The following is a 27,795-nucleotide window of genomic DNA, read 5'->3' on the forward strand; positions in this document are numbered from 1 at the left end:
GTGTTGTTGAAGCCAAAGTTGTCTTGTCGAACTCGTTTGCGATTCCAACCTGTCTCTTCCTAGTTTCGCTTGTCAACCACACTGATTATTCTGTTCTTCAAGCGAGCTCGTCGAACGTCATAACCACCGGCCAAAATGTCCGAACCGATCTCCGTCCTCTTCGTCTGCCTCGGCAACATTTGCCGCTCCACGATGGCCGAAGGTGTCTTCCAGTCGATGGCCAAGAAGCCCGAATACAAGGGTCGTATTTCCAAGATTGATTCGTGCGGAACTGGTATGCCTTTCCAAGGACCATTGGCCTTTGCTGTCAGGCCCATTTCCCATGCTAACCTTTCCCCTCATTTCCAGGTGCCTACCACGTTGGCGAAGGTCCCGACGACCGAACGATGGAGACACTCCAAGAGCACGGAATAACCGATTACATCCATGCCGCGCGCAAGGTACGCTTTCCTCCATCAGCTGCTGGTGGCTGACAGACATCCTACTAGTCCTCATCCTCGAATCCCTCCTTCGATGTCTAACTGTTGTTCCACGATTAAAAGGTCAATACCTCCGACTTTGACAAGTTCGACTACATCTTCGCCATGGACCGGGCCAACTTGGCCGACCTCCAGCGCCTGCAGCAACGTCATCCGGGAAAGGCCAAGGTGATGCTCTTTGGCGAGTACTCGGGCACCGGTAAGGCCGAGGTCATCCAGGATCCGTACTACGGCGGCAAGTCCGGGTTCGAGAAGGCGTATGAGCAGGCCACGAGGTTTTCCAAGAACTTTTTGGGCGATGTCTTTCCGGATGTCAAGGCCGAGTAGAGAGTAGAAGATGAGCTTTCGTCGACCAAAAACTAGAAGGCAGGCGTTGAGGCGTTGGGTTAGACTGTTGCTGCTGTTGTAGACCGAAGATAGATACCAGTCATGTAGACGTTGTCGTTTGTGCACGTTTCCTTTTGGTCGGATTTCTCCCCATCATATCGAGGTAGCTGCCGTCGAGCTTCGTTACGTGTTGTCATTGCGAGAGCGAGTTGATCTAGATCATGGACATCACTTCGACTGGGTCAAGAGCGGCTTATAACCTCGTCGCCACGAACGGAGGGAGCTCGGTGTTTGTATTTCGGATTTCACGACGTCGAGAACGGTCTGCTACTTTGAGTGGTCTATCTACGATGATGCCGAGGTAGTACGAAGCTCATCTCGGCGAGAGCGACGACATCGCGGCCTATTCTGGCGACCAAGTCTGCATCTAGAACTGCATCAGCCCTACGGCACTGGGGAAGTCCAGGAACGACCAGGGAGTCAGTGCGGCCACATGTTGTCGGCATCAGCCGGCCGATTGGGTCAGGGGAAAACTGGGATCCTGTCCTTTCGAAAATCCTCCAATACTGGTTGACGGCAGGTCACCATGAAAAAAGACTGTTGGGAGAAAATAATTCAAGGTCAGGTTTCGGAGAGGGCCGCCGTCCAGACGGCCGCCGGATCACGGATGAAGCTCAGCCCCGGAACTTTCTTGCCCGGGCCCAGAGGTAAGCACTCCCAGGTCTTTCAATTCGGTGTTGTCCGCAAACCTTCACCTTGACGCCCTCAGTTAAAGCCAAGATCTGCCGAGGCAACGTGTACATGGACAATCAAACTTGATGATATTTCACCTCGCTCAAGCAACAAGCAACGATCCGTAAACAATGCGTCCCCCCTTCGAACTCATCGAGATGATGGTATTGATGATTGCGAATCTTTTTGACGCCGGCCAGTGGGGAGGCGGCCGTAGTCGCGCGCCAAAAAAAAGGTGAAGCACCAAAGATGGCCGCGGGAGGAGGGTTGCAAATCACAGCGGGGACGCAGCGGGTGGGGTAGAATCAGGTACCGTTCCCTTGTGATTTCCGCTGTGGAGTGACTTTGCAGTGACTTCCGTTTTGGCTGGGCAAGGGGAGACCGCCGCGCAAAACAGGCGCCCCCAAGCCAGGCGATCCCTCTGTTTGATTTCTCGGTGTGTTTTTGTTTTGTTTCAAGGCGGCAAGCATTATGGTAATGGCCTTGTTCTGTTTCGATGGGGGGTGGTTTTTTATGGCTTTATAGGTAGTGTTTAGTTGTTAATGCGATGCTCACGCCCCTAGGTAGAATTCATTGCATTCAAGTCTGAAGTTAGGCCGCCATTGTGAGCAATGGAACCTAAGTCTTGGACGAGTTAAACGTTCAGCAATGAGTACTGTAGTACCCCTGGGCAATGACGGATGGGAAAGTGGAAAGAAGGAAAAGAGGCAACCAGCGACAAGCCTGAAAACGGCCATCATTCGTCAGGAACCGACAAGCCGCCATTCGTCACGTCGGCTTGTTGCACTTTTGCGCCCGCTGACATTGGCCTCTTGGGAAGCGGACCCCGCGTTGCCTCACAGACAGCCCCTCGCTCAGGTCCCGTTCTGGTGCCGGGATCAGCGCAGTGGTCGCATGGTCGGGGTCCCTCGGCGCCCCTCTTTCCTCTCCTCACCATTGTCCGCTTCGAGCCCAGGGGAGCCACTGCACCATTGAGGTCCACGGCCAAGCAGGTCCTTGACTTCGCTAAACCCGAGCTTCTCTTCAGGAAGCTCCCGCTCTCCTCACTGCTCGTTTTCCACTTTCAATGATATCGTCGATTTGAACAAGCTGCTCGAATCGCCATCATATTGCTTCTCTAAAGATACGCCAACCGTAAACTAGCAATCAATAGCAGTTGAAGCCAAAGCGCAAGTTGCTCCGGCCCAGTCAGCACTCACATTGCCATCACACACTACTATCCCAGGGGCTTCCGACTCTTCAGTAGTGTACAGTACTTGTGCCAAGGACCACCCTACTCTCTGCAAACCTCTTTGATCATCACCACTTTTTTCCTCTTTCTTTCTTTCTTTCTCTCCATCGCTGCCTTCCTTCAATACTACATTAGCCGGTTGCCTATTGCCTCGCTCCCGTCTTTTCAATCTACTTCTTACTTTTGTCCCGTATACTCCTCCTCGACATTTCCCAAATACAAAGACGTTGATCGCGCTTGAGCTTACATACCCACGATACCACCTCCAGGCCGTTACCAAACTTGCGCCTAAAGGCCACCCGAACCACCTCTCTCCTCAAGCTACGAACCGTCCCCGAAACACCACACACACACATTCGCCATGGCTGATCTCGTGGGTCGCAAGATCTTCAAGGTCTTCAACCAGGACTTCATTGTCGACGAGCGCTACACCGTCACCAAGGAGCTCGGTCAGGGAGCTTATGGCATTGTCTGGTACGTCCACCTGCTCCTGCTCCCGTTCCTGCTTAGCCGCTTGTGCTTCTGGGCCGCGGCGCATCTACATGTGTCATGCCATATTTCCATGATTCAAGCTAACCTCCCTTTCCTCCTAAACAGCGCCGCCGTAAACACCCAGACGAACGAGGGAGTCGCCATCAAGAAGGTCACCAATGTCTTCAGCAAAAAGATCCTGGCCAAGCGCGCCTTGCGCGAGATCAAGCTCCTCCAGCACTTCAGGGGCCACCGTAACGTAGGTTGCTCAAATACATATATTGCAATCGATGCATGGTAGCTGACCGTGACGATTTCTGGTTCTTTAGATTACCTGCCTCTACGATATGGACATTCCCCGGCCAGAGATGTTCAACGAGACCTATCTCTACGAGGGTACGTCATGGCTCAGGCCTCAAGAGAAGATGGGCCAACATACTAACCTGGGGGTCCTTTTACAGAGTTGATGGAGTGCGATCTTGCTGCTATCATTAGGTCCGGTCAGCCACTTACAGATGCCCACTTCCAGTCCTTCATCTACCAGATTCTTTGCGGTCTCAAGTACATTCACTCGGCAAACGTTCTGCACCGTGATCTCAAGCCCGGTAACCTGCTGGTTAATGCCGACTGCGAGCTCAAGATCTGCGACTTTGGTCTTGCGCGTGGTTTCTCTGTTGATCCTGAGGAGAACGCGGGTTACATGACGGAGTACGTTGCCACGAGATGGTATCGTGCCCCCGAAATCATGTTGTCCTTCCAGAACTATACCAAAGCCAGTATGTCTTTCCCTCAAGCTGTCTCCTCGGTATCGTTTTCAGGCTAACACTCATTCCTTAGTTGATGTATGGTCCGTTGGCTGTATCCTTGCCGAGCTCCTCGGTGGCCGCCCATTCTTCAAGGGTAGAGATTACGTCGATCAGCTGAACCAGATCCTGCACATCCTCGGCACACCGAATGAGGAGACCCTCTCCCGTATCGGCTCTCCCAGAGCTCAGGAATACGTCCGCAACCTGCCTCCCATGCCCAAGAAGTCCTTCCAGCAGCTCTTCCCCCAGGCCAACCCCGACGCCCTCGATCTCCTCGACCGCATGCTCGCCTTCGATCCTACCAGCCGTATCAGCGTTGAGGATGCTCTCAAGCACCCCTACCTCGCCATCTGGCACGATGCCAGCGACGAGCCCGACTGCCCTACCCCCTTCAACTTCGACTTTGAGGTTGTCGATGATGTCGGCGAGATGCGCAAGATGATTCTCGATGAAGTCTTCAGGTTCAGGCAGCTTGTGCGCACCGTGCCCGGTGGTCAAGGACAGGGCGGCGCTCAACCCCAGGCTCCCGCTCAGGTGCCCATGCCTACTGATGTGCACAGCCAACAATGGACTGCCGAAGATCCTAGGCCACATGAGTATGGCGCGTACAACGGCGGCCTGGAGGCCGAGCTTGGTGGCATGTAAGCAATGACAGAAGGACGAAAACTTTGTATATACGATATTGAGAACGAAACGCCGGATCCAGCAAGCATCTGATGATCAAACGCATCTTGGGTTGATGCCTTGGCTGCGAAGAAACAGCAAAGACGACGGCATGGTGTTTCTTGCTGGAACCCCCCGAGAAGGGAACGGCGTGCCATTGAGGCGGTCTTCAATGACAGAGTGGGACAGCAGTTTTGGTCGGGCTGTCAACAGTCAGCCCTGGGAAGGCGCTTGGAAGAGCAGGCGTCAAAGGCAGACCGGGAGTTCTTTTTGATGTCTGGCCAGATACCAGAGGGTGGTGAGGGGCTCACCGGAGAGACTCTTTCTGTATCTTATTCTATTCTCCTAGTCAGGAGGGAGGATTACGACTAAGTGGAAAGTTGAAGCGATCTTCAGCGAGGACTTTGGAGCGAGATGTTTACGTTGTCATTTATAGTCATAATTCTATTGGATACGCTGAGTGTTGACGCTGCAACAAAGCTCTTGATCGTGGTGGCGTCGTCCAGAAGAGTCCAATGTCACGCAACAAGCCTAATATTTGGAATGGCTTTTACTGATTCTCCTAAGGTATCTATCTCGAGGTATCTAGTCCCAACCCCTTATTTTGTGTAACCGTATGTATACTTTTGTGAGCCCAGATTAGTACAAAAAGCCAAAAAGGATGTTTGAACGCCGACGCCATGCAGGGCTTGATATCAAGAAAAAACCATGATACCTAACCGAACCAAACCGAACCAACACATCCGGGATCCTTTACCCCCTCCTTTTTTTTCCCTTCCCCGTCCTTCCTGCTTTGTGGTATAACAAATCTCGTCCGTTCTTTACATCTTTCTTATTCCATCCGTCCACACAGCTCATCCATCTCTTCCCATCCCCTTCCAACCACCACTTTCTTCTGATCAAGGAGTAGTCTCGAGGGCCTTGTCCGATGCTGGCTCAGCTTCCTAAGCCTCGGCACCACCAATCATCAAACTCTCCACCATACCATTCGTGATAATCGCCATCTGCGCCTTCTCCACCTCCCTGCTCACCTTACCCGTCATCACAGCAAACTGATCCGCCAGCTCCGAGCTGCCGCCCACGTACTCGCTGTAGATATCAAACAGCTGGAACGCCACGTCCACGCACACAGTCGCGTACCGCGGATCGGAGATGTACTTGATGACCCACTTCAACAAAGGCAAAACAGTGACTTCGTCTCTACCTTCCAGGGCTTCGCGGAGGGCAGACCGGTGGCGCAGCGCCACCAACACGGACAGGGCAGTCACGGGCTGGTACTCGGGCGAAGACAAGTCGAGCACGGCATCCAGACAGGCGGCGTACCGGCCCTCGCGAAAGTCGCGCTGCCACGGCTTGAGCTTGACGCGGCGCTTGCGGCCTCCGGCGGAGTTGGTCGCGTCGGTGGGGATGATCACGTCGACGTTCTCGCCTAGGAGGGCCATGGATTTGTTGGAGGCGGCGTTGCGCTTGCGCTTGGCTTTTGCCGAGTCGATCTTGGCGAGCTTGCTGGTGGCGCCCGAGACCATGAGCGCGTCTTCGGCGGCGCGGGCGCGGGCTTTCTCGGCGGTGGCGCCTGACAAACGGGTGCGCAAGGACAAAACGCCGGATTGCATGCCGACTGCTAGGTGGCGGTCTTCGTGGCCGGCGCCGGCGGCGATGACGGAGAGAGAGAGGATGGGCGAGGGGTACTTGGAGCCGGAAACGACGTTCCAGTTGGTGGTTTCAAAGACTTTGACGTGCCCGTCGAGCGAGCCGGAGACGACGCGGCGGCCGTTGGAGGCGAGGCTGAGTGACGTGACGGTCTTTTGGTGGTTGGTAATGAGGCGTAGAGGTTTGGCGGCCACGAGGTCGAGGACGGAGATGGCGGAGCCGGTGGCGGCCAGCAGGGTGGTGCCGCCGGGCAAGGGGAGGACTTCCTCGATGGGGTCGGCGTGCTTGAAGGTCAGCACGGAGCCGGCGGGGGCGCGGGCGTCCCAGACGCGGACGGTCGAGTCGTAGGAGCCGGACACGAGGAGGTTGTTGCGGTCGGGCATGAAGGCGCCGCTGCGGACGTAGTCCTGGTGGCCGGCGAACAGGCGCGAGGGCGCGTTGGAGGGCAGGTCCCACAAGCGGACCGTCTTGTCGTCGGAGCAGGACATGAGCGTCGTCAGCTCGGCGGGCGACCACTTGGTAACCCAGACGGGCTGCTTGTGGACGTGCCAGGTCTTGAGGATGACGGCGCGGGTGCCGGTGCCGACGTCGAAGACCTGCATCTTGCCGGAGTCCTCGCCGGCTACGAGAACGCGGCCGTCGGCGCGGATCTCACCGCTGTGGGCCTGAGAGTCGAAGCGGCCGATGGTCTTGAGCAGCTCGCGCTTGCGGATGGAAAAGATGTCGACGCGGGGACCCGAGGTGACGGCGAAGAGGTCGTTGGTCTTGGCGGCGGTGACGAGGGAGTGCGAGGCGGCCGAGCCGTTGCTGGAGCCGGGGAAGCTGATGTGCGAGATAGGCCATGCTGCCGTTGAGGTGTGTGATTTCTGGTTCTTGAAGGACTTCCAGTAGCGCTGCTCGGCCGTGATGGGGCTGACGACCGTGGGCAACTTGAGCGTCGCCAGCGGCTGCACTTCGGCTGCCATGGTTGCGGATTGGTTATGGGTATGTTCGTTCCGTTTGGTTTGGGTACCTAGTGTTGAAAAGAGGGTACTCGGTTATCGAAATCGGAGGAATTCGACTAGGTCGATCGATCGGAATCGGATTGGGGGAGGCAGGCGTCGAGGTCTTGAGGTGGTGGTGGTGATGATGGTGACTTTGCGGGGCCCAAAGTTCACGAATTGTTGAAATCTCCAAGTGGGAATTTTATTTTTTTGACGGCGATGCGATGCAAAAAGCATTGGTTGGAGCCATCGATTGGAGGCCCCGCCAAGCCGATAAAGTTTACCTGCGCAGCGACCAGCCCCAGGCCAGAAACGCCAAGCTTTCCAGGGTCCATTCGAAAAGTCGTTCTTTGATTGGTACATGTCTGGCTGCCCTGTGCACGGAGCATTCTTCCGCCTGCCAAAGCTGCAATTTTTTGGCAGGCAATGTTTGGTGTTATCTTATCGTGCTGCATCCCCGCCATGATTGTAGGTAGTGTAAGTGTCGCCTGTATTAGATGTCATTGGAGCATGGGCATCGAATGGTAGTGAGTTCAGTTAGTGACTTGTTCCTCACAACAACCTTCGTATTGATGTTGAGTTGTGTATTCTATCTAGTGAGATATCTTCATCCATAGAGCCCCTGTGTACATAAGTTATGGGTGAAGAAAATATCAATTACAAGTTATTACTTACTGCCATGTACTCTACTCGGTTAACAAGTGCCTGGACAACTCGTATGAAACTGACAACGAACGGTCTGTGCAACACCAACATCAAATCACAAGCCGGCTACTCGCAGGTTGCTTTTACTCGTGACTTGGAGATGAAGATAAAATAAAATAGAAAAGAGATGAAAAAAGAAACCAAAAGATCAAACGTCGGATCACTCAAACGCGCTGGCTGCTCGTCGCGATGGAGAAAGCAATATTCATCCGATCACATTATCAATCTCTTTGGCAGGACTGGGCCGTTTGCAACTCGGTTGCTAAGCGGATGGATTTCTTCAGTCGTGGTTGGTTCTCGTCTTACCTTCTTTTCCCACGTCAACCTAAAACCAACGTTGCTAGGTACTTACGTACATACGAGATATTGACCAAAACACAATCAAGTCCCAGGCAACAAAGTGTTCAAGTTGTCAAAGTTACACATTTGCTGTTTTCTATAAGGAGACCGTGGGTATCAACAGACTAACATGACCTCATTACACACTGTGCCATTATCGCAAGATGGCGAGAGGCACTCCCACTTATACTCTTCGAGACCTAAGTCTGGAGGTTCACATCACGACTGATATGATAGATACACAATTAGCGGACAGAGACATGTATATTTTTAACAGCGAAATACTATGTGAGTACTAAGCGTGGCGATTCTTCGCTAAGATGTTACTCAAACGAGGGAACAACTTCAACGCAGCCTCCGACGCAACGGACTGGACAAACGCCTCGTCTTTTGCGCCGTAGCTATCCAGTCTTGCGTTCATATCTGCAATAGCGGGTGACGGCGCATAAGGGAAATCGCTACCATACAGCACGTGGTCCGGCTTCGCAAACTCTTTCAATAGCGACAGAGTATGGGAGCCCGCCGACAATGCTGTATCAAAGTAGAACCGCTTGGCGTCCTCCATGAACTGGTTGGTAACGTCAGTCGGGTGGCCCTCCTGTGCTGCTGCTGCAACGGGGGGCGCAATCGAAGGGGGAAGGTACGGCAGTACCGCGGCTGGACGCAGCGCCAGGTAGGGCAAGGTGCCGCCGGCGTGAGAGAGGATGATCTTCACGTCGGTGTAGTCACGCATAATGCCCGAGATAATCAGGTCGACGGCGGTACGGGTAGTTTCGTGAGGATAGTCAATCATGGGCTGCGGAAGCGAGGGGTTGACCCAGTGGATGTCCACGGGGTGCGTGGGGTGCACGAAGACGGTGGCGCGGCGTTTGTTGAGCAGGTCCCAGGTGGAGCGGAAGTCCGGGTGGCCTAGATAATGGTTGTCCGATCCGTAGCGAGTATACAAGATGATGCCGTCGGCCTGCAACTCATCCAGCGCGTGGATGATCTCTGTATGGGCAGCCTCGGGGTCAAGCAGGGACGGAATAGTAGCGAAAAAGCCGTAGCGGGCTGGCTGGGCCGCACAGATCTCGGCGGCCGCTTGGTTAGCTTGTCGACAAAAGCCAGCCTGCTCGACGAGGGGGAGAATTTCAGCACCGGGAGCAGTGATGGTAAGAAAGGCAAAGGATATGCGTTGCTCGTCATTGAAGGACAGGTCCTTCTCCAGGCTCCAGTCCGGGATGGACCATCCCGAGGGGTCACCACCGTTAGCTCGTAAGGCTATGGCAACGTTAGCACTTACATGGAAAAGAAAAAGAACGGATGCAAACCGCCTTAGACGCACCTTGTGCATAAAACTCCGGGACAAAATGGTGGTGAACGTCAATTCGTTGAGTAGCCATGTTTTCAGGGGCGGGCGCACGTGTTACGCTAGGGCACTGAACAGTCCGAGTTGGAAGGAAAAGAACCAGCAACTGGAGCAGGTTGGCGGTTGAAATTCTGGTCTTCATGTCGACGGGGTATGGTGACATGCCTCTGAGGCTTATATACCAGCGCGATATCACATATACTTGTCCAGGATGTCGATAGTATAGGGATCTCGGAAAAGGGTATACTCGGAATGCCGATAGTATAGGGATGTAGCGCCATACCGACCTCCCAAACTATTTGTAGATAAAAGAAGAGGAAACCCGTACCTTTAATGATGTATCTCCCACACTCACCTATTTATCCTCAAGCCTAGAAACCCCTCTCAAAGAGTACACCGTGATGCTTTTTTCACAACTGTCTCCTTATCCACCATTGCGTCATGTCCAAGCCGGTTATCGTCATTGTGCCAGGTGCGTGGCACAAGCCCGTCGTTTGGCATGACGTTGTACAACAACTACACACAGCAGGCTTCGAGGCTATCCACGTCGAACTGCGTACCGTTGGTAGCACAACGACGCCCCTCCACGGTCTAACCGACGACGTTACAGCGGTGCAATCCGTGCTCGGCGAGCTTGCGCTCCAGGGCAAGAAAGCCTTGTTGTTGGGTCATTCCGCCGGTGGCCTAATTGGCAGCAACGCGATAAAAGACCAGGACAATGTCATAGGCATGATCCATATGGCCGCCTTCGTGATCCCTCGCGGCAAGGCTTTGCTCGATTTGCTGGGTGGAAAACCTCTCCCGTGGATGGAATACAAGGTAAGTCGGTCCGCCATTGTGTGTGAGTCTCACGTCAGCTGCAACTATTGCTAACTGATCAAAAGGGCGACCGGGTTTTCGGGCGTCAAGAAATGTTGGCTGACGTTATGTTCAACGACCTCAACGCCGAAGAACAAAAGAGATGGATGACCGAGATGACGCACACGTCAGCCGCGCTTTTCGCAACGCCCAGTGGCTACGAGCCTTGGAAAAATGGGATGATACCTTGTGCTTGCATCTTTTGTGCGGAGGATCATGCGCTACCATTTGTCGTCCAGCAGGAAATGGCGGCGCAGTTAGGACCAGAGGCCAAAGCCGTTACGCTTGAATCAGGCCACTGCCCTTTTCTGAGCATCCCTGAACAGCTGGTAGATGCTATTCAGATGCTCGAAGCGCCAATGCGAGCGACCTATTCATAGACCGCACCGTTTCTAGCCTTCAAGACTCCGCCAGTCTCTCTCTTCTCCTCTCCACTCCACTCCATAGCAATCAATGGATCTCGTTGACGATCCCATACTCTTAGTATAATTTGAAAAAGCGCAGTACAGGCCAGCTTGTCTGTAAGAACATGCTGGCTCAGGCTGAATGATCAGTTTCGTTTCATGGACTTCTTCGCGTCCACCGGCGCCGTTCTTTCGGAGCAATAAAATAATCGCTTGGTGTCCTTGCGCTAACCGCCCATACCAGGAACTGGTCGCAATGAGAGAAAGCTTCCACCGTCGAAACCAGCGGCGCCGACTCCTGTAGCCACTCAGCCACTGTTTGATAGGCACGCGTTGGGACGTGTCCGGGGCGATCTTCCCCGTGTTCCCGGTTGCCGGCCCCGTCCACCTACGGGGAGTGGGGAACCTCGTGGCTCAACAATGCTGGTCCGTTGCTTGCGGCAGGGGTGCATCCATGCATCCATTGCGCAGGGTTCACCGAGAGGAGTCTCGGCGGTGGGTGATCTAAACTCTATCACAGAGGAAGAGAGCTATCCGCAGCTAGGGCAGTTGTCGAAGAGCTCTTGTGTAGACGGGAAGGATGTGGCGCACACCGGCTAGGCTCATTCGGGATCGCTGGACTGAGACGAGACAGGCGGGTTCGCAACTAGCATCAGGCGTATGTATTCAACACGGCAACTCGGTGTCTTTTGCGTACAGGGTCAAGTTTGCTGAGAATGTCTCGATTGGCGACGCGACGGCAGGCGGGTTAGGGAACGTCAAAGAGCTGGCAAAATGGGCATCGGAGCGCGGGCGACATTGGGGCTAGCGGGCTGTAGATGAGGGAGCAGGAGTTGAGCCAAGCATGGAGATGAAGATGCGAAAGAGGGACTGAGAGAGGGATGTGGGAGAGGAGGGGGTTCTATATACTACTGTAGAACTACTTAGTCTATGCTGTCGTGAAGAAGTGTACATTGCCAAGTCCTAGGTCTACAATTCAATACTGGTTTGTTTGTTAGTTTGGTTCCTCGGCCATGGGTTGAACAGGGAAAATCTAAACCTCTCATTGGTCTCCCAAAGAGAAAATTGGCCTCCGTTTGAAGCGTTATGGGACAATAGCCAGGGTTGAAAACGCTATATAAGCCTTCTTATGCCTCTCTCCGTCTTCTTCTAAGGCCTTCAAAGACTAAAAAGATATAAGATAGTAGTCCCCGACGGCACCCGTCCGCTCAAAACCCGAACACTTTTCCATTCTAGTAGCCTGAGAGTGGAAGTGGGCGTTTTCTGTACCAAACTAACAAACAAACCAGGGTTAGATTGTACACTACATCATGATAGGTACCTACGCGGCACAGCCCAGATTGTACATACATATATAAGTAGGTACCCAGGCCGGCTAAGTAGCCTATCAATGCGTGCGTGGACCGTTTGGGTCTCACTGTCTAACTGCTGTGGGCCATTGCTACCCAAATTCCGGGACACCACAGCCGGGAAATACAAAACGTACTTACATAACTTGGAGTCCCATTCTTCTTCTAGTGACTTCTTATTTTTCTTGACTTTTTCTCGCCATCTATCTGAATCGTCACAGTTTTTCTCACTCTATACTTACTTATTCCTGTATCAGTACTTTCGCTAAATGCCCAACGACTCTACTAGACTCTCATTCTACCTGACTACCTAGTCATTGCCCTTTCACCCGTCCGTCCGAACTTCCCACTCACCAACTTTCCGTTTGTTGGTTGTCCAATGTCCCTCCCTGCAGTCGTTGGCAGTGGCCCGTCAACCTGGAGTGATGCCAACTCGACGCTGGCGGACTATCAAGTGGTCATCTTGAGTGGCTGCACCTGCCCTCCTCCATCCGATTCATGTTATACACTCACTACCACTGCTTGGCGGGAAAAGCAAAGAGGAAAAAGAATCTGATATCTCAGATTACACTGCATTACTCGATTGCTGTTTCCTTCCTTCCATCTCTTCTCTTCTACCTACTTCATCACAACGAAAAGGAGAAAGGGCACCTCAGTGCGGTCCTTAGGTTGTTGCTCATCTCATCTCATCGCGTGATTACCAAACAAGTGTCGATGATGAGTTGTTGTTGCCACTCGGAGCAAGTGGAAGATATAAACCTCCAGTTCATCCTTCCATCTTCTCTTTCCATCACCCAATACTACCTCTACCTCTACCTACCCTCAGTCCCACCCAGCTCGCTACAGTACTTGCCATTCATCTCTGCTGTCCTTCTTCACCTCATGGTATGTCGGCGCTGCCCAGCAACTGGCGCGCGACAACAGAGAAGAAAATACACCCAAATAATCACGACTCTGATTTCTGACTTCCCACCAAGCACAAGCCCTCGTCCACGTGGCACCGCCATCGCTTTCGGCGATGCGACTTTGACGAAAAAAAAAATAGAAAACTAAAGCGCGCGCAAATCCTCCTGCATTGATCAGCCGTTTGTTACTTATCTTTACGTACATATCTTGCTTGTTCCCGCTGCCGCAGCAACGATCCCGGTGCAGTGTCCGACCGCCGCTTCACGTGCAGTTGCCGGGGCGAACTCCGAACCGCCATAACCCATGCCGGGACTACCTGTGCGAGCCCCTAACGGGGTTCCCGTAAATAATTCTGCCAACTACAACGACCCTCGCCTCGCATCCTCCATCAGCGCCTTCCTCAACCATCGACAGCCAGCCTGGACCGGCACCGCCGTCGATTTCAGTCCACGGCCTCCGACAGCACAAGCCCCAGCATCGGCGGTACCCCCGGCGGCAGAGTCGGCATCCGGGGAGGTGATGACCCCTCATGCAGGCGCGTCCGCTCCGTTCAGAGGAACAGGCCGTCCACGCGGCCGGCCGCGCAAATACACAGGCAGACTACCCCACGTACAACACGCCGCCCACGACGGCACACCCCAACACGAACACGAGAACGAACAAGAAGAGGAGGCGGAAGAAGTACAACAACAGCCAACATACGGTCAAGGGCCACCGTCCGTGCAGCCGCAACAGGCACCTCAACGGTAATACTGAAAACATGCTCCTGTGATTCTCATGTTCTTTTTCCTTGCTAACTTTCGATCCCGCGTCTACAGCCCCGGCCGGACTGCCCAGACAGCTGCCGTCCTTCTGTCTCCAGCCCCGAGCGACGAGCCGAGTCCTGCCGTGTCGAACTCGAGAGAAAGTCCTAGCATAAACCACAATGCGCCCGCTCCCTCATATCACCCCGTGGTAGCCGCCCGATTTGTACACAGCCTGGACGATGACAATACAGGGTCGACGTTTACAAGAGCAGGAAACAATGGCTCGGCCCCAACAACTCCTGCGGTCCCACCTTCTGCGAGTCCGTTCTTAGCGCATCCTCAGCTCCCGCCACAGTCTACAAATGCTGCAGCATCAATTCCACATTCTCCTGCGCCTCAGAACCAGTCACTGTTGGCCCACGGAGCTCCTCGACGCGATGGCCAAGGCCAGGGCCAGGGTGGACATGTCAATTCGCCACCGTTGCCTCTGGCGCCGCACCCAGGTGAACGAGCGGCCAAGAGGAAGAGGATAGATTCTTCGCAGCCTCTTCCACCCATGACGTACCTGGAGTTTCGACATGTCCTCCAACGGTACACAAATTCACCGGCTGTGAAGGACCGGATCAAAGCAGGCACCGAGTTTGCTAGATTTTCGCTTCTCGACCAGGCGTGTATCAAGGAAGACGGCTTCTTTCTGGCCCTCCACCAAATCTACTGCATGTGGTCATCGTATGCGCAGAATGCCTACGATATCTTACCCGAGTACCCCCCTCATACTATTGATGAAGGCCTTGGGATCATGGAGGGGCTTCTTAAAAAGAACCTTACCATTCAGCCCATGCATCGACAATTTTTCGAAAACTTCCCAGCGCCTATCAATCAACTATGTGAGCCGCCCACGGCGTATAATGCTGCTATACGACAAGTAGGCAGGTTCCTGCATTTGATCGGGACTAGTTATGGCACCTTCGTGGCTACGGTGAGCCAGCGTGGGTACCCTTACCTGGTTGATGAGCTCTTGAGCTACTGGGAATGCTACTCTCCCGTCTTGCAATTAATTCTATTTACCGCGTGTCGTAGGAGGATAGGAGTTCCGGACGGCCACGGCTGTGCTCAAGATATCGACCGTGCTTTCATGATCGATCAAAGGAATCATGCTTATCTATACCAGTCAGGCAACTTGAATCCGCAGTTTTACCAAACATGGCGAAACCAACAAGAGCTAGAAGCCCAAAATGCTGAGCTGATTACGTATTATCGCTCACGCGTCCATCAAGTAAGGACCGGTACTGGTGCAGCCGCCAACGGCAACAATTCCATTGGCAACAACAGCACTACAACCCCTCAAAACAGGAGACTGTCAATCCAGACAACGGCCCCGGCAGCCACTGGTCCGCCGATGCCAAACAGTGCACCCCCGAATCAGGCAGCTTTCACATTTAGCAATGCCCCAAATCCATACTCTCCGGTTTTTTCGCCAGGGATGGAGGCATTCCACAACGCTTATCCTAACCAGAATCTGCCCTCTATGCAGCATTCTTCACCAAGCGTTCACCCGTCTATGGCTACGTCTCGAAGTCCGCAGGACCTGTCAAACCCAGCGGCACAATGGCAGCAGCAACAACTACAGCAACAGCGCCAGCAACGTCCGTTATATCCACAACAAGGTGTACAATATCCGCCACATGCGCCTCAACAGCATGGCCTACAAAATATGGTGATACCTTCACAGCTGTGGCAGCAAATGCAGCACGAAGGGGCTCTCCGACGACAACAAATACAGCAGCAACAGCAACAGCAACAGCAACCGCATCAGCATCATCATCAGCTACAGCAGCTACAGCAGCAACAGCAACCAGGGAATCAAAGGCAGCAATGGGTTACGGCTGCGATGACCGCGGCTGCTAACAACGGCGCTTCAGCTGCGCAACTGTACACGGCAAGGGCACAAGCGCAACAACAGCTTCAGCTGCAGACTACAATGCCCCTCCCCGCCCCCATCGCCCCTACTCTCCCTCAACAGATTCAAGCACAGCAGAACCCGCAAACACAGCAGCGACCGCAAAACGTGGTCCCACGCGAACCGGCTCCCGCGCGCACCCCGGATATACCGCTAGTCCCTCCGCTAGGAACAACGATTCATCCGTCAGAGTATGCCTACGAGGCTTCTGATAGGAGGTCCCTGCTGATGGCACTGCATCAAGCTCATGCTCGAAGTCCCAGACGAACCGTAGTAGATGGAGAATCAGAGCGGATGTATCAAGCAGTCAAGGAACTAGTCACAAAGCCCACCCAGCTGGCGGAAAATGTGCGTATCTACACGGTTCCCTTCGAAGTAACTGATGAGCAATATCGGTTGAGAGTGATGACGGACAGGCGCGGTGTAGCAATTGCCGTACAGCCCCACCAGTCGCTGCGCTGGAGAATTCGCTGTTGCCGAATCAATAACCACCAGAAAGGCGTCGTGTCGGATGAAACATGGCGGGCCACCCAGTCGAATTGGCCAGACATTTTCATTTCCTTCAACGGTAATCCCCTTGAAATTCGGAGAAAACCCCATTTTGGGAAAGATTTGTCTATCGAGCTTACAGAAATGATCGTAATGGGCAAAAACAAGGTTGAGGCTGTCATCCAGAACGCCCCAAGTCCCAACTTCTTCATCGCGGTGGAGTTGATCGAAACCTTGAGGCATTCCGCCATCGTCAATGACGTTTGGACGAATCGGCTAATTCCTGAGTCAAAGACTCTGCAAATCATCAAGGATCGACTTGGCGGGAGCGGCGCCGATGATGAGGTTTCGGTTGCAGTACCGTACCTGTCCATTGACCTGACTGATCCTTTCTCGTCTGTCATGTTCCACACACCTGTTCGCGGTGGTGCATGCACCCACTTGGAGTGTTTCGACCTTGAAACCTTTCTGAACACGAGGCAGGTGTCCAAGGTGCCCTGCGGTCATGAGGGTAGAGCATGTAAATGCCCGCCTCAGCCGACAAGCCCGGACAAGTGGGCCTGTCCGCTGTCAGGCTGCGATAAGATAGCAGGCCCGTACGATCTACAAATCGATGGCTTCTTACTCAAGGTCCGTAAGGAGCTGGAGCGCACGGGAAGAAAGCCTCAGTATAGTAAAGCTTTGCACGTGGAGGCGGACGGCAAGTGGACCGTTGTGGTGCAGGACGACGATGACGATGATGATGATAGCGATGGCGAGGATCTGGAGCCCAGGCAGAAGAAGATCAAGACCGCGTCGGCAACTCCTGCTCCGGTGCCCAGTGTGGCTGGTTCGGTGTCGAGGAGATCTGGACCACCGTCGAATGTGGAAGTGATTGAGATTGATGACGATTAGATGCCATAAACGTCTGGTCCCGCAGCCTGTGGTCTTCAAAACGCCCGATGAGGCTCTTGAGCTGGTGCTCATGACGGAGGCGGAGGAGAGGTCACAGAAAGAGAAAGAAGTTCACTCGCAGTAGACTTAGCATGTTTCCTTTTTCATAGCGTCTGGAGTTGTGGTTGGAGTTCAAAAGGGTTCAAGTTGGGTGATTAGTTTGGTAAATTTGGTCGGTGTTTGTCTCGAGGTATACATCGGAGGGTGTCATGGGAAACTCATAAAGTTGGGGCGTTGCATTGCGTTTAGTCATATAGCTGGTTTATATAAACCAAGTGATCGTATCTGGGGAGTTGACTAGCACATGGTTTCTAGTTATATACCCAATGTGTGTTGACTTTACTAGCTCAAGCACTTGCAGCAACCTCGTGTGGTAAGAGAATGGTGAATGTAAAAAAGGGGCAAGTAAACAAATGTTGCTGATGCCCACCACACACATCTCTTCTCTTCTCTAATATCGGTCCAGGCCATTCCATGCTGTCCGCAACACTGAATAAAAGACGTAGATGGCTGTTTTCTCTCTTTCATCTTGGGCTTACTAAAACTCCAAAAACAAGCTGTATAGCTGGAATCTATATGTACCTAGCAGGCAGGTAGACAGGTCTTGTTCCGAGTCTCTCGATATGGGATAATACAACGACCGCTTCATAAGCTACACTTTGCATCCGAACAAACACATACGACCATACCCACCGGAAAACTCGGGATCCCGTCCGCTCTCCCATAGATAAGCCAGTGAGGGCCAGACTAGTAGTTGGGTCGGTGACGACCAGCGAATCCCTGGTGTTGTATGTTTTGTTTTCTTTTTATCTCTTTTTTTTTTCTCTGTTACTTCTCTTTCTTTTTTTTTTCGGTTCTCTTTTTTTCACAATTTCCACTGTATAATCCCAAACGCTGTTAAGCAAGGTCTGAGTCAGGCCTTGTGAGGCTTTTTTTTTACTTGGAGCCTACCTAGGTTAGTACCGACCCTATCTATCTAATCTCCTTTTAGCGGTTGTTTTCACGGATTAGTAGTGTAGATTCCTCGTTCAAGTGCTTAGGTAGGTAGGTACCTAGGTAGGTAGGTATGCAGTCCAGATCTGATCTGATCTGACTGACTGACTGACTGGAGCGGCCCAGGTTGAGCCCCGTCTATGGTACCTAGTGGTACACATCCGAGATTTTGCGTCTCCAAAGAATTATAATACTTTTTTTTTTTTTTTTTTTTTTTTTTTTTTTTTTTTTTTTTTTACACACTGACTTGTAGCTCGTACGTACGTACGTACGTACGTACCTACCCTATGCCTAGCTTTTTCTCTTGTGCCTCATGTGTAAAGATATGTATGCCTATTAGCGTTTTTCACTCAAGTCCTATGGTAGCATGCAAAAGGTAGGTAATGTGGAGGAAGGCTCGCTGCATTCAGTTGAGTTATCTCCATGGACCTCTCTATGTACCTGAATTACCCAGGTCCCAGCAGTTCACGATACATAGTTGGTCGTCTTTGAGACTAGAATCCTAGAAGATAGGACGAAATGGAGCGGGTTGAGAGTGGTGATGGGGGTGGGAAATTACCTAGACAGTCACGATAGTGTAGGTAGTGTAGAAGAGAGCTTTGAACGGTCCCTTTGTAGGAAACAACGGCCCTCCCTCCCTCTACACTATGATGTAAGGAACCGTCGTCGACGTCGGTCGTCCGTCCAGTGTGAGTGTGAGTGTGACGTCGTCAAGACCTGACCTGACCTGACCTGACCGGGGTTTCTTTCTAGGCTCGCTAGGTGACATATTGTACATACTTGTACTTGTAGATTTGTAGCGGGGTTTCCGGGGACAAGGGGCCCCCAGCCAGCCCTGTCTGTCCTTCCCTGGCCGGCCCCGAGATCGATGCGCTACAAGAACCGTGATCTCTCATTGGTGCTGAGACCGGGCGCATCGAAGCCTTGCTAAAGCCTGGCAACGAAGCGAGCCTGGGCTGAGCAGGGCAGGGCGGGACATTGGATGACGGCGCTTGGAAGGAGAGTGACAGACTAACAGACGGACAGTGACAGGCTGACAGGGGATGATGACAATGAGGAGTTGAGGACGGAAGAAGGAAGCCGAGGTATGGAATAAGAATAAGAAAGCGGGGGATGTGATGTCCTTGCTTTGGATGGTTTTGTTTCTTGAGAAGGTGGGTGGGTGGTGGGGTCTTGGGAGACAGTGACGGGATGGAGACCATATTTTCAGCTTGCTCAGCTTGTTTGGAGAGCTTCTTGAAACAGCTTCCGAGGCTTTTATGCAGGGTCCGGTGCTGTGCGGTGCTGTGCGGTGCGGTGCGGTGCTGATGTTGAAAAGGGGAAAATGTACCTTGGAGTCGGAAGAAATGAAGATGATTGAGGATTGAAGACTGGAATGAAAATGATGAAAGAGACAACAAGGGAAGTTGAAGGGGTTCTGGAAGTTCTCTCCGATGCTCCATCCGATCGTCAACAAGCCTCATGTCAGGTACAGCAGCCCGCAGGCCCGCCACACATGCACTCGGTTCGTTGCCACACCATCTTTGTTATTTGTTGTTCGTCAGGGGTAGTAGCCAGTAGCATGGACAGTACACAGTGGTAGACGTTGGACAACAAGTACAGTAGAAACCCCTGCTTTTGCTAATAATCCCGGCAGCCAGATTTTCTAGCAAAAGGGGGGGTTTTGCAAAAGAGGGTGCTTGCGCACAGACCAGGTAGAAGCCTCTTGGCCATTGGAAGCCCACTGATAGGCTTAAAAAGTGGGACAAAAGTGGGTCATTTGAGCCAGCTGCCCCCCGGTACAAGGGTATAAGTGCTCTCTCCCACCAAAATCTGACCCCTGCTTTTGCTAATCCGGGCCGCCAGCGTTGCGAATTGCAGTTTGCAGTCCTAGCCACCAGAGGGAATGCGGGCAGTAGAAATCTTTAGCAAAAGGGGGTGATTTGCAAAAGGGGGGGTTAGCAAAAGCAGGGGTTTCTACTGTAGCCAGGTCCATATATGTAAGTCATGGTTCGTGGCGATGGATGATCAACGTTTGACATGTATGTAGTGTAGAAGAAAGGATCCGATGATCTCCTCCGAGGTACGTGATAGTATGTAACCAGGTTGAGAAGATGGGATCGGTGGTGATGATCTCGGGAAGCGGGATGCAGTGACATTACTTCCTTTCTCTGTTGAAGTAATAATGTATTCGCATCGGAAGACGATGCTGTGGTCGCATGTCCGTTTCCGGATGCTGCCAGCCACCCCAACAAAACAAAACCAACGCTAGGATCTGAAACCAAGGCCTGTTTGTGGTGAGCCCTCGAGGCCCTTGTAAGCTTGGGTTTAACTCTGATGAATGGTTGGCAGTTGGAGAGATCCACCACCTAACCATCGCATGGATTTGTTCCCTCGCCCAGATCTCTAGTGTATGTACACTTGGATACAGTAACCAGTGAAAGATGAGGAATCTCATGAGAGAGAGCGACCTGACTGCACCGCAACTCTGCAGGCATGGAAGTCAAAGGCGGTCGGGGATTTTTAGTGTTTATGCACTAGAAGATAGTAGTGGACCCCTCTCTTTTCCCAAACCGGACGGCGGCGGTCGACAAAAGGGACCCACCGTCTCGCTCTGCTGGTCTGGGCTTACCTTACATCCCGCCCGCTGCGGATCCTCTCTGCCGTTGCGTTCTTGTCCGCTTCCACTTTTGTCGCTCTCCAGCCAAACAGTCGTCTTCAGTTCCCTTTGTTCTTCAAGAACCGACTCCTCCCTCGACCGACTATCTGCACGCTTCGATCTGGGATCGCGCAACTACAACTCTATTTTAGACTAGACGTGGGTTGTTGTTTGGTTGGCGTCTTGGCCAAGGCAGTGCCCGACCGTCGTCCCCTCCTCCTCGTCCGTCCGTCTTCTCAAAACAAGTTTGAAGCCCACGTCCACTGACTGACTGACCCTCACCTCGGTCTTCTTTCGTTTTTGATCTCTTCGCTCTTTTTTTTTTTTTTTTCACTTTCCGCCGCACTTCCATTCGCTGGTCTCGTCCATTGTCCATACTATTGCGCCGCCCTTCAATCGTTATCACAGTGGCACCAACGATCGCTAGATGACCCTTCCTCCCTCGTTGTGACGCAAGGGAGAGCTCGAGCCCATAACAGCCGCCTACCTACCTACCTACCTACCTACCTACCTAGCTTGTACAGCAACAACGAGAAAGCCAAAAGAGGCACACCCGCGCCGCGCCAACCAACAAAAAAAACCATAATACACAAAGAAAAGACCAAGCTTCATCCCAAAGTAAACATTCCAACAATCCTCGCACACGTATATGATCAGGTTATGAGACAGCCTTCTTGTCGGCGACTGTAACCATACCACCACCTCCACGACCACCACTTACAAACGCCGCCGACAAGATGCCCACCAAAGTACAAGACTCGTTTGTCATCCCCGGCGGCGCCCTCTACTCCGACTCAGCCGCCGACGGCCCCGAAATCGGTACCCTCGTTCTCGTCGTGGATCGCGCAAAGAACCTGCCCAACCTCAAGACCATTGGCAAGCAGGACCCCTTCTGTGCTGCACGTCTGGGAAAGGAAGCAAAGAAGACCACTACCGACATCCGCGGCGGCCAGACCCCCAGATGGTACGTTGCTGCATATTCCCCCAGGGCACCAATCACGTCTAACACGCAATCCACCATGTTACAGGGACCAGGAGCTCCGATTCACTGTCCACGACTCCCCCGATTACTACCAGCTCAAGCTGTCCCTACTTACCGACGACAAGAAAAGCGAGTTGATTGGCGAAACATGGGTCGATCTCGGAGGCGTCATTGTTCCCGGCGGTGGTCAGAGCGACGACTGGCACCAGCTACAGTCTAGAGGCAAGTACGCTGGCGAGGTCCGCGTAGAGATCACCTTTTACGATAACCGACCGAGACCTGAAAAGTCCGTCGTCAAGCAACGACAGCAACATCCCGTCGAGCAACATATTCCTTCAGCCATAGGACCCGGTCCCGGGCCGAGAGGCGTGCCCAAACGCCGTCCACTGCCAGCACCATCTGTCCAAGGCGGAGATGGCCCTTATATTCCAAACCAATCAGCCCTTCAGCAACTCGAGTACAACAACCCTCATGCTGCGCGCTACCAACAACAGCCGCAGCAGCACCCATATCGCACCCCTCCACAATATCAACAACCTAGTCAATACGACCTCCCTTCGTTAGACGACAGCCCAAGAAGCTTCGAGGGTGACCGCCCTCCACCTCCCCCGGCTCACCGAATTCGAAACGGCAACAATGCCCCAGCCACAAACGGTTACCAAAACGGCTATGATGCATCTGGAAATGGAATGCCACCCAACATGCGGCAAGACGTCCTCAGAAACGAGGCCCATCGCCAAACAGGCTCGATAGCTTATCCGGGACGCCCGCAGTACAGGGGTTATGACTCGGCCCCTGCGGCTCCTCTACGTAACTCCTCCGCATTGGACATGAACCACGACCCCTACGATCTTCCCGATGTTCTAGTTCCCGGGTCGGCTAATGGCCCCATGCGAGGCCGGACGGGACACACACAACCCAACGGAGACCAATACCGACGACCGGATCCTGGCGGCCATGGGATGGCATATGCTAGACACTCTGAGAGTTCCTTGTCACACTATCCCCCGCAAAATGACCAGAGAAGTCAGTCGTACCCCCCTCAGTTCGAAGACCACACCGACAGTTATCAGCCGCCTCCGGTGCCTGTTTCTTTGGTCCCCGGCATCGATCCCAGTATCGCCCAGGAGATCACAGAGCGCGTGTACCAAGACAAGAACTCAAAACGATACACGCACCCCATAGACACGCAAGTTGGAAACAACTACCAGCAATATCCTCGTGACCACTCCCCAGTTCCCCCACATCAACCACCTGTTCCACAACATCCTCAAGGCAGAAGCCCTGGCGGCTACCAGGACGTACCAACACCAATCACTCCTAACCACAATGTCGCTATGAACCAGCGCTCTTACTCTCCCAACCCACCAGTGCGCCGAGACCCAAGCCCATTGCCAAGTCGTAGCCCCAACCCACATCAACAAACCATCAAGCGCAAATCCGTCAGTCCTGCCCCGCCTCCTGTCGAAGAGCGCCGCCTCTCTGGCATCCCATTTGGTCCCGATTCTTACAACGCCCTCAACCCCGCTGTTTCCGACAACATCGGCCGCGCCGATTACAATGAAGCGAGCGGCAAGATCATAACCCACGACGGCAAGGAAGTTGACCCCTCTGACCATCTTCCCATGGAAACATGGGCTCCCGAGCCTGAACCCAAGAAGAGCACTACTCCGCCAAACTCCTCTCATGGCTCGCGGCCCCCTCTGTCCGGCGCTCATGCCATGCCCGGTCATCAGGTGACTCCACGCTCTCGTCCGGGTACCAGTGCTGGCGGTGAGAGACCACGGTCTATGCACGAGCAGCATCAACGCATTACACCGCCCGCGTCTCCCTCGGTAGCTGGTACGGTGAGCAGTAGGAATAGGTTGCAGAAACGTAACCATAGAAACACCATCACCGCAGCTGGACCCATGGGCATGGGTCAGCCGGGTTTTAACAGAAGCAGCGATAACGTCAGCTACCCCCCTTCTTCTTCACAGCAGGATAACTTTACGCCAAGGTCCCTTTCTCGAGCGTCGACCTTTGACTATTATGGGGCCCAGAATGGCAACGCCCCAGGAGGTCCCGTATATGGTGGCCACAGCCCCGGTGCTGCTCCCCGAGGCGTCCCCCCGGTGCCAGCCAAGGTACCGCTTTCACTACCCTCGACTATAGGACCAGCTGGCGGTGGACTGACCATGAGTGGCGCGTTGCAGTTACACAGTAGTAGCCTTACGAGAAGGGGGGCTGCGCCGATGGGAGTAGACGAGTGGGGAGGGATGACTGGTGGAGGGGTAGGAGGTGGGTATGGAGGTATGGGAGGTGGAAGCTTGGAAGAGGAGTTGTCCAAGATTGATATTGGCACGGGAAGATCGAGGAGGTTTACGGTCAAGGGGCCGTCGGGAGGACGGTTCAGGGGGTTTAATTAGGGCTGCCCCTGTTGCCGGCTGTAGGTTGTAGGTGGGGGATAAGCAACATCGTCTCTGGCAGACGAGGCAGCATCATGATGGTCGAGACAAAAGAAAGAAAAAGGGAAGATGTTACCCGAGTGCAACGGCATGAGCGGCATGAAAAGCATCAGCATGAAACGAGCAGGGTTCTCGTTTGTTCGAATGACTAGGAGGAAGCATTGATTGCATCTGTTTGTAAACAATAAAAGGGAGGAAAAGCAACAAGAGAAGAAGCACGGATACACGGATGGATACGGATATGGATATAATAAGGAAATGGAACGGGATCTGGCTAGACTTGGGAGTAGGCGTTGGTTGGTTGGATGGGATGGGATGGGATGGGAACTTTGTACTACTTGGACAGTGGCATGAATCGAATAACATGAAGCAACTGATATCTCCCAAATTTTGAAGTGATCATAGTATCTTGACTCGTTCCAGCTTGTCATTAGTACGTTCTCAGTTGGAACTTGGTGGAAGAAGAAGAAGAAGAAAAAAAATAAAAATGAAAAACAGACAAAAGACTTTGACCGAACGAAGAGACGAAGCCTAGTGTTCTGATCCGGTCAGGTTAGAGCAGTATAGTAGAGTAAAGCAAAGTAGAGTAGAGTAAAGCATACCAGACCAGAGCAGAGAAGGGCAGGACGTGAATGTCCTGAGACAGACAGCCCTGAGCCCCTCCTCCTCTCCTTAGAGCGATATAGTCTCGTCTAGTCTAGAGTCGTCTGGTCCTGACTGAGGATGATTGATCACAATAGGTAGGCATATGGACAAAACCGACCAAGTTCGAGGAAGAGATGATGAACTTGGACTGATAACGAAACTAGGTAGTAAACCCTCTCTTTCTTAAATCCAAACTGCCTAGTTAATTCCTATTGTAGGTAGTCCATGTTTCCTACCTACCTACCTATTTTCAAAGATTGATGATCCTTCGAGGAGGACTCAGGAATTTGCCGGGCATGATGATGCGCCTTAGGTTGCCGCCTGCGCCAACGGCCGGCCCGCGTGAACCTAGGTAGGTACCTATTTAGGTAAGGTAGGTAGGTAGTGTACAGTGTACAGCAGCCCTTCCCTTCTCGCCTTTTTCTTTTTTTTCCATTTTATAGAACGAACTCGAAATAGTGAGTGAGTGAGCTGGGCCCAACGGGGACACACATTGCACAGCCGATACGTAAGGTAACTTGACTTGACTTGACTTGACCCCTTGGGCAGGGGGCACCTATGTAAAGGGTAGGTAACTTGAATATGAATAGGTATATATACTAGTTCATCCGTATTATTACTATTAGTCCCGTGGGAAGATGGGTAGGTAGGTAGGTAGGATGGCGCAGTTGGTATAGGTAGGTAGTTGTCGGTTGTTGATTCCTGTTCGGGCGGGCCCTTTTGTCTTAGGTATCCTCGGCGGCTTTTGGGGAGGGTGGCGTGTGCTTTTGGGATACATTGATTTGAAATGGAGCAAAAACCACACCAATACGAAAAGTACCCTACTATACTAAAATGTAGAGAGGAGCGAATTTGGAGTTGGTCATAGCCTTCGTCCTTAGGGATTGAGATAGAGTAGCAAAACCATAGCTTATTAACTACTACTAAAGGTCAAAGGGGAGAGCGAAACTCCCCTCATCAAGCCTTAAAATGGAGGAGCAGATCTAGTAGTTAGTTTTTCTCTAGAAGGGATATTAGGCTTATTATTATTAGGACATTCAACAAAGACTCTATAGTCTAGAGCGGGATTTCTTAATCTATCTCTTATCTAATCTTGAATTTTATCCTTTCCTCCTTACTCCCAGCTTGGGATCTCCTCCTTATATTCTTTTAGTTATTACATTCCCAGGGTAGGTACCTCTCGACCGACACAACAGATCTGCTTCCTACCTAGTAGACAATAGACTTAAGACCCTAATACCTCCACTTATCTGCCCCTGAGGGATTCTATACTAGAGCAAGAAACTCAAAGCAAAAATAAAGAAAAAAAGGAAAAAAGAACTAACCACCCCAAATCAATATATATGTGTAAGTAAGTCCATTTTCTTTCTTAAGGTTCTTTTTTTTTTTCTTTTTTTTTTCTTTTTTTTTTTTTTTTTTTTGGTTTCTTCAAGTTGCTTAGAGGTAAGTTTCTCTTAGACTGTGACCATTGAAGAACCATGCGCCAATTCTTCCCTGGAGAGGCGTGCGTGGTCGGGTCGGTGTTGAAGTCCGTCGGATGCCGGCCGGCCGGGGTAGGTATCTTGGAGACGATCATTGAAAGCTGTCCTGAAGGTGGGTTGGTTGGTTGGCAGTGATACATACCCTGGTTGAGAAGGCGGGATAGCTTTTATTCGATGTCAACAGCTGGATAGCGGGATTGAAATCTTGATGGAGTTGGGACTGGAGGATCAGACAAGTGGAAGGAGGGAAGCACGTGCAAGCTAGGTAGGTAAGCATCGATTTGAGAGCAAGGTCGCAAGTAGGTACTTAAAGAAAAGTAACAGAAAGTAGAAGGAAAGCAGCAATAGTACAGGTGCCTCAGATAGGTAGTCGCTGAGTGTAGGTAGATTGTATCCCCCAGTTGGGACCTCCACGGCGTCGTTTGCTGTCTGCCGTTTTCATGTCTGCCTGTTCTTTGGCTTGATACAGGTCCCGATGGGATTGAGGATTAACTTTGAATCGATGATCGATCAACTCGACGTCGATCAACGGCTCAATAAACGGCATGACGTTCAAGGACGGTCGACAGCGATCAAAGGAGGATCAATGAACGCCTAACGCCAACCCACCAACTCCATCATCATGATTCCATAACCCAACCCATTCCATCTGTCATATCAATCCCCAAACCATGACTAGAGATAACCGGCCACTAAGCCAAAGCACAAAAAAAAAAAAAAAAAAAAAAAAAAAAAAAAAAAAAAAGCGGCACTGGAAGGGCCTGGAGAACATCTGCTTAGGTAGGTAGCTCTATCAGATCAAACATGGAAGTGGACCAAAAAGCCCAATGTGCCCTGCACGATCTTGAGTCTGTTTCCATTCACGCTTTCTTTGCTTAGGTAGGCAACGAAGCGATATTAACCTTGACCTTGACATTATCCTTTCCCCTAACCTTGACCTTGAACTTTCTCTGACCTTAACCAACCGTCCTCCTAACAACGCCAATAATTCGACCAATACCTACCTAGTTAATCACAACACGGTGCCGGTCATGTACGGAAGTATCTGCCTTTTGGAACCCAAACATGAACTTGACAATTCCGTCCTTCCTCAACCAATACGAGAAGTCCTCGCGACTGGAGAGGATTTGCTAACGTATCGATTCAAGAAAGAAAAAAAGAGGAGGCACCAGGAGGGAGGATTCAAGCCCTGGTTATGTCGAGTCTGGGGTTCTCGAGGCAGGCGATTCC

At 52.2% G+C, this 27,795-nt stretch overlaps 7 protein-coding genes across 7 annotated transcripts; 5 read left to right on the forward strand and 2 right to left on the reverse strand.

Moving 5' to 3' along the window:
* The first annotated feature begins 7 nt into the window (after positions 1–7).
* B0T23DRAFT_40352 (low molecular weight phosphotyrosine protein phosphatase) lies at positions 8–1,099 on the forward strand. The gene is made up of 3 exons (XM_062838787.1): positions 8–274; positions 349–440; positions 543–1,099. Exons 1-3 carry the CDS (start codon positions 136–138, stop codon positions 804–806), a joined length of 495 nt encoding a protein of 164 aa, XP_062697939.1. The 5' UTR covers positions 8–135; the 3' UTR covers positions 807–1,099.
* Positions 1,100–2,869: 1,770 nt separating this feature from the next.
* On the forward strand, positions 2,870–4,907 carry B0T23DRAFT_40364 (mitogen-activated protein kinase MKC1). Its single transcript, XM_062838799.1, has 5 exons — positions 2,870–3,243; positions 3,367–3,499; positions 3,570–3,636; positions 3,702–4,016; positions 4,078–4,907. The coding sequence occupies exons 1-5, from the start codon at positions 3,131–3,133 to the stop codon at positions 4,689–4,691; spliced, it is 1,242 nt and encodes a 413-aa protein (XP_062697940.1). The 5' UTR covers positions 2,870–3,130; the 3' UTR covers positions 4,692–4,907.
* A 342-nt stretch (positions 4,908–5,249) lies between these two features.
* On the reverse strand, positions 5,250–7,566 carry B0T23DRAFT_371992 (UTP15 C terminal-domain-containing protein). Its single transcript, XM_062836694.1, has one exon. It carries the CDS (start codon positions 7,322–7,324, stop codon positions 5,654–5,656), a length of 1,671 nt encoding a protein of 556 aa, XP_062697941.1. The 5' UTR covers positions 7,325–7,566; the 3' UTR covers positions 5,250–5,653.
* Positions 7,567–8,681: 1,115 nt separating this feature from the next.
* On the reverse strand, positions 8,682–9,876 carry B0T23DRAFT_306424 (uncharacterized protein; the record flags this gene model as incomplete). Its single annotated transcript, XM_062834377.1, has 2 exons — positions 8,682–9,646; positions 9,711–9,876. The coding sequence occupies 2 exons, from the start codon at positions 9,874–9,876 to the stop codon at positions 8,682–8,684; spliced, it is 1,131 nt and encodes a 376-aa protein (XP_062697942.1).
* Positions 9,877–10,175: 299 nt separating this feature from the next.
* B0T23DRAFT_435799 (alpha/beta-hydrolase) lies at positions 10,176–11,438 on the forward strand (the record flags this gene model as incomplete). Its single annotated transcript, XM_062840542.1, has 2 exons — positions 10,176–10,571; positions 10,619–11,438. The coding sequence occupies 2 exons, from the start codon at positions 10,176–10,178 to the stop codon at positions 10,970–10,972; spliced, it is 750 nt and encodes a 249-aa protein (XP_062697943.1). The 3' UTR covers positions 10,973–11,438.
* A 2,116-nt stretch (positions 11,439–13,554) lies between these two features.
* Positions 13,555–17,340, forward strand: B0T23DRAFT_401761 (uncharacterized protein; the record flags this gene model as incomplete). The annotated part of the gene is made up of 3 exons (XM_062838605.1): positions 13,555–13,997; positions 14,070–14,720; positions 15,078–17,340. 3 exons carry the CDS (start codon positions 13,555–13,557, stop codon positions 17,338–17,340), a joined length of 3,357 nt encoding a protein of 1,118 aa, XP_062697944.1.
* A 4,172-nt stretch (positions 17,341–21,512) lies between these two features.
* Positions 21,513–24,456, forward strand: B0T23DRAFT_40444 (uncharacterized protein). The gene is made up of 2 exons (XM_062838902.1): positions 21,513–21,974; positions 22,039–24,456. The coding sequence occupies exons 1-2, from the start codon at positions 21,748–21,750 to the stop codon at positions 24,398–24,400; spliced, it is 2,589 nt and encodes an 862-aa protein (XP_062697945.1). The 5' UTR covers positions 21,513–21,747; the 3' UTR covers positions 24,401–24,456.
* The last annotated feature ends 3,339 nt before the right edge of the window (positions 24,457–27,795 follow it).

The sequence above is a fragment of the Neurospora hispaniola genome, assembly GCF_033458365.1.
Source record: "Neurospora hispaniola strain FGSC 10403 chromosome Unknown B0T23scaffold_1, whole genome shotgun sequence".
Taxonomy (NCBI): Eukaryota; Fungi; Ascomycota; class Sordariomycetes; order Sordariales; family Sordariaceae; genus Neurospora; species Neurospora hispaniola.

Excerpts from the sequence above, each read along its gene's own strand:
- B0T23DRAFT_40352 (XM_062838787.1), top strand. The coding sequence starts at position 136 with ATGTCCGAACCGATCTCCGTCCTCTTCGTCTGCCTCGGCAACATTTGC. Across the intron at positions 275-348 it reads GATTGATTCGTGCGGAACTG|GTGCCTACCACGTTGGCGAA; the intron begins GTATGCCTTTCC and ends CCTCATTTCCAG. Across the intron at positions 441-542 it reads ACATCCATGCCGCGCGCAAG|GTCAATACCTCCGACTTTGA; the intron begins GTACGCTTTCCT and ends CACGATTAAAAG.
- B0T23DRAFT_40364 (XM_062838799.1), top strand. The coding sequence starts at position 3,131 with ATGGCTGATCTCGTGGGTCGCAAGATCTTCAAGGTCTTCAACCAGGAC. Across the intron at positions 3,637-3,701 it reads CGAGACCTATCTCTACGAGG|AGTTGATGGAGTGCGATCTT; the intron begins GTACGTCATGGC and ends GTCCTTTTACAG. Across the intron at positions 4,017-4,077 it reads CCAGAACTATACCAAAGCCA|TTGATGTATGGTCCGTTGGC; the intron begins GTATGTCTTTCC and ends CTCATTCCTTAG.
- B0T23DRAFT_371992 (XM_062836694.1), bottom strand. The coding sequence starts at position 7,324 with ATGGCAGCCGAAGTGCAGCCGCTGGCGACGCTCAAGTTGCCCACGGTC.
- B0T23DRAFT_40444 (XM_062838902.1), top strand. The coding sequence starts at position 21,748 with ATGCCCACCAAAGTACAAGACTCGTTTGTCATCCCCGGCGGCGCCCTC. Across the intron at positions 21,975-22,038 it reads GGCGGCCAGACCCCCAGATG|GGACCAGGAGCTCCGATTCA; the intron begins GTACGTTGCTGC and ends ACCATGTTACAG.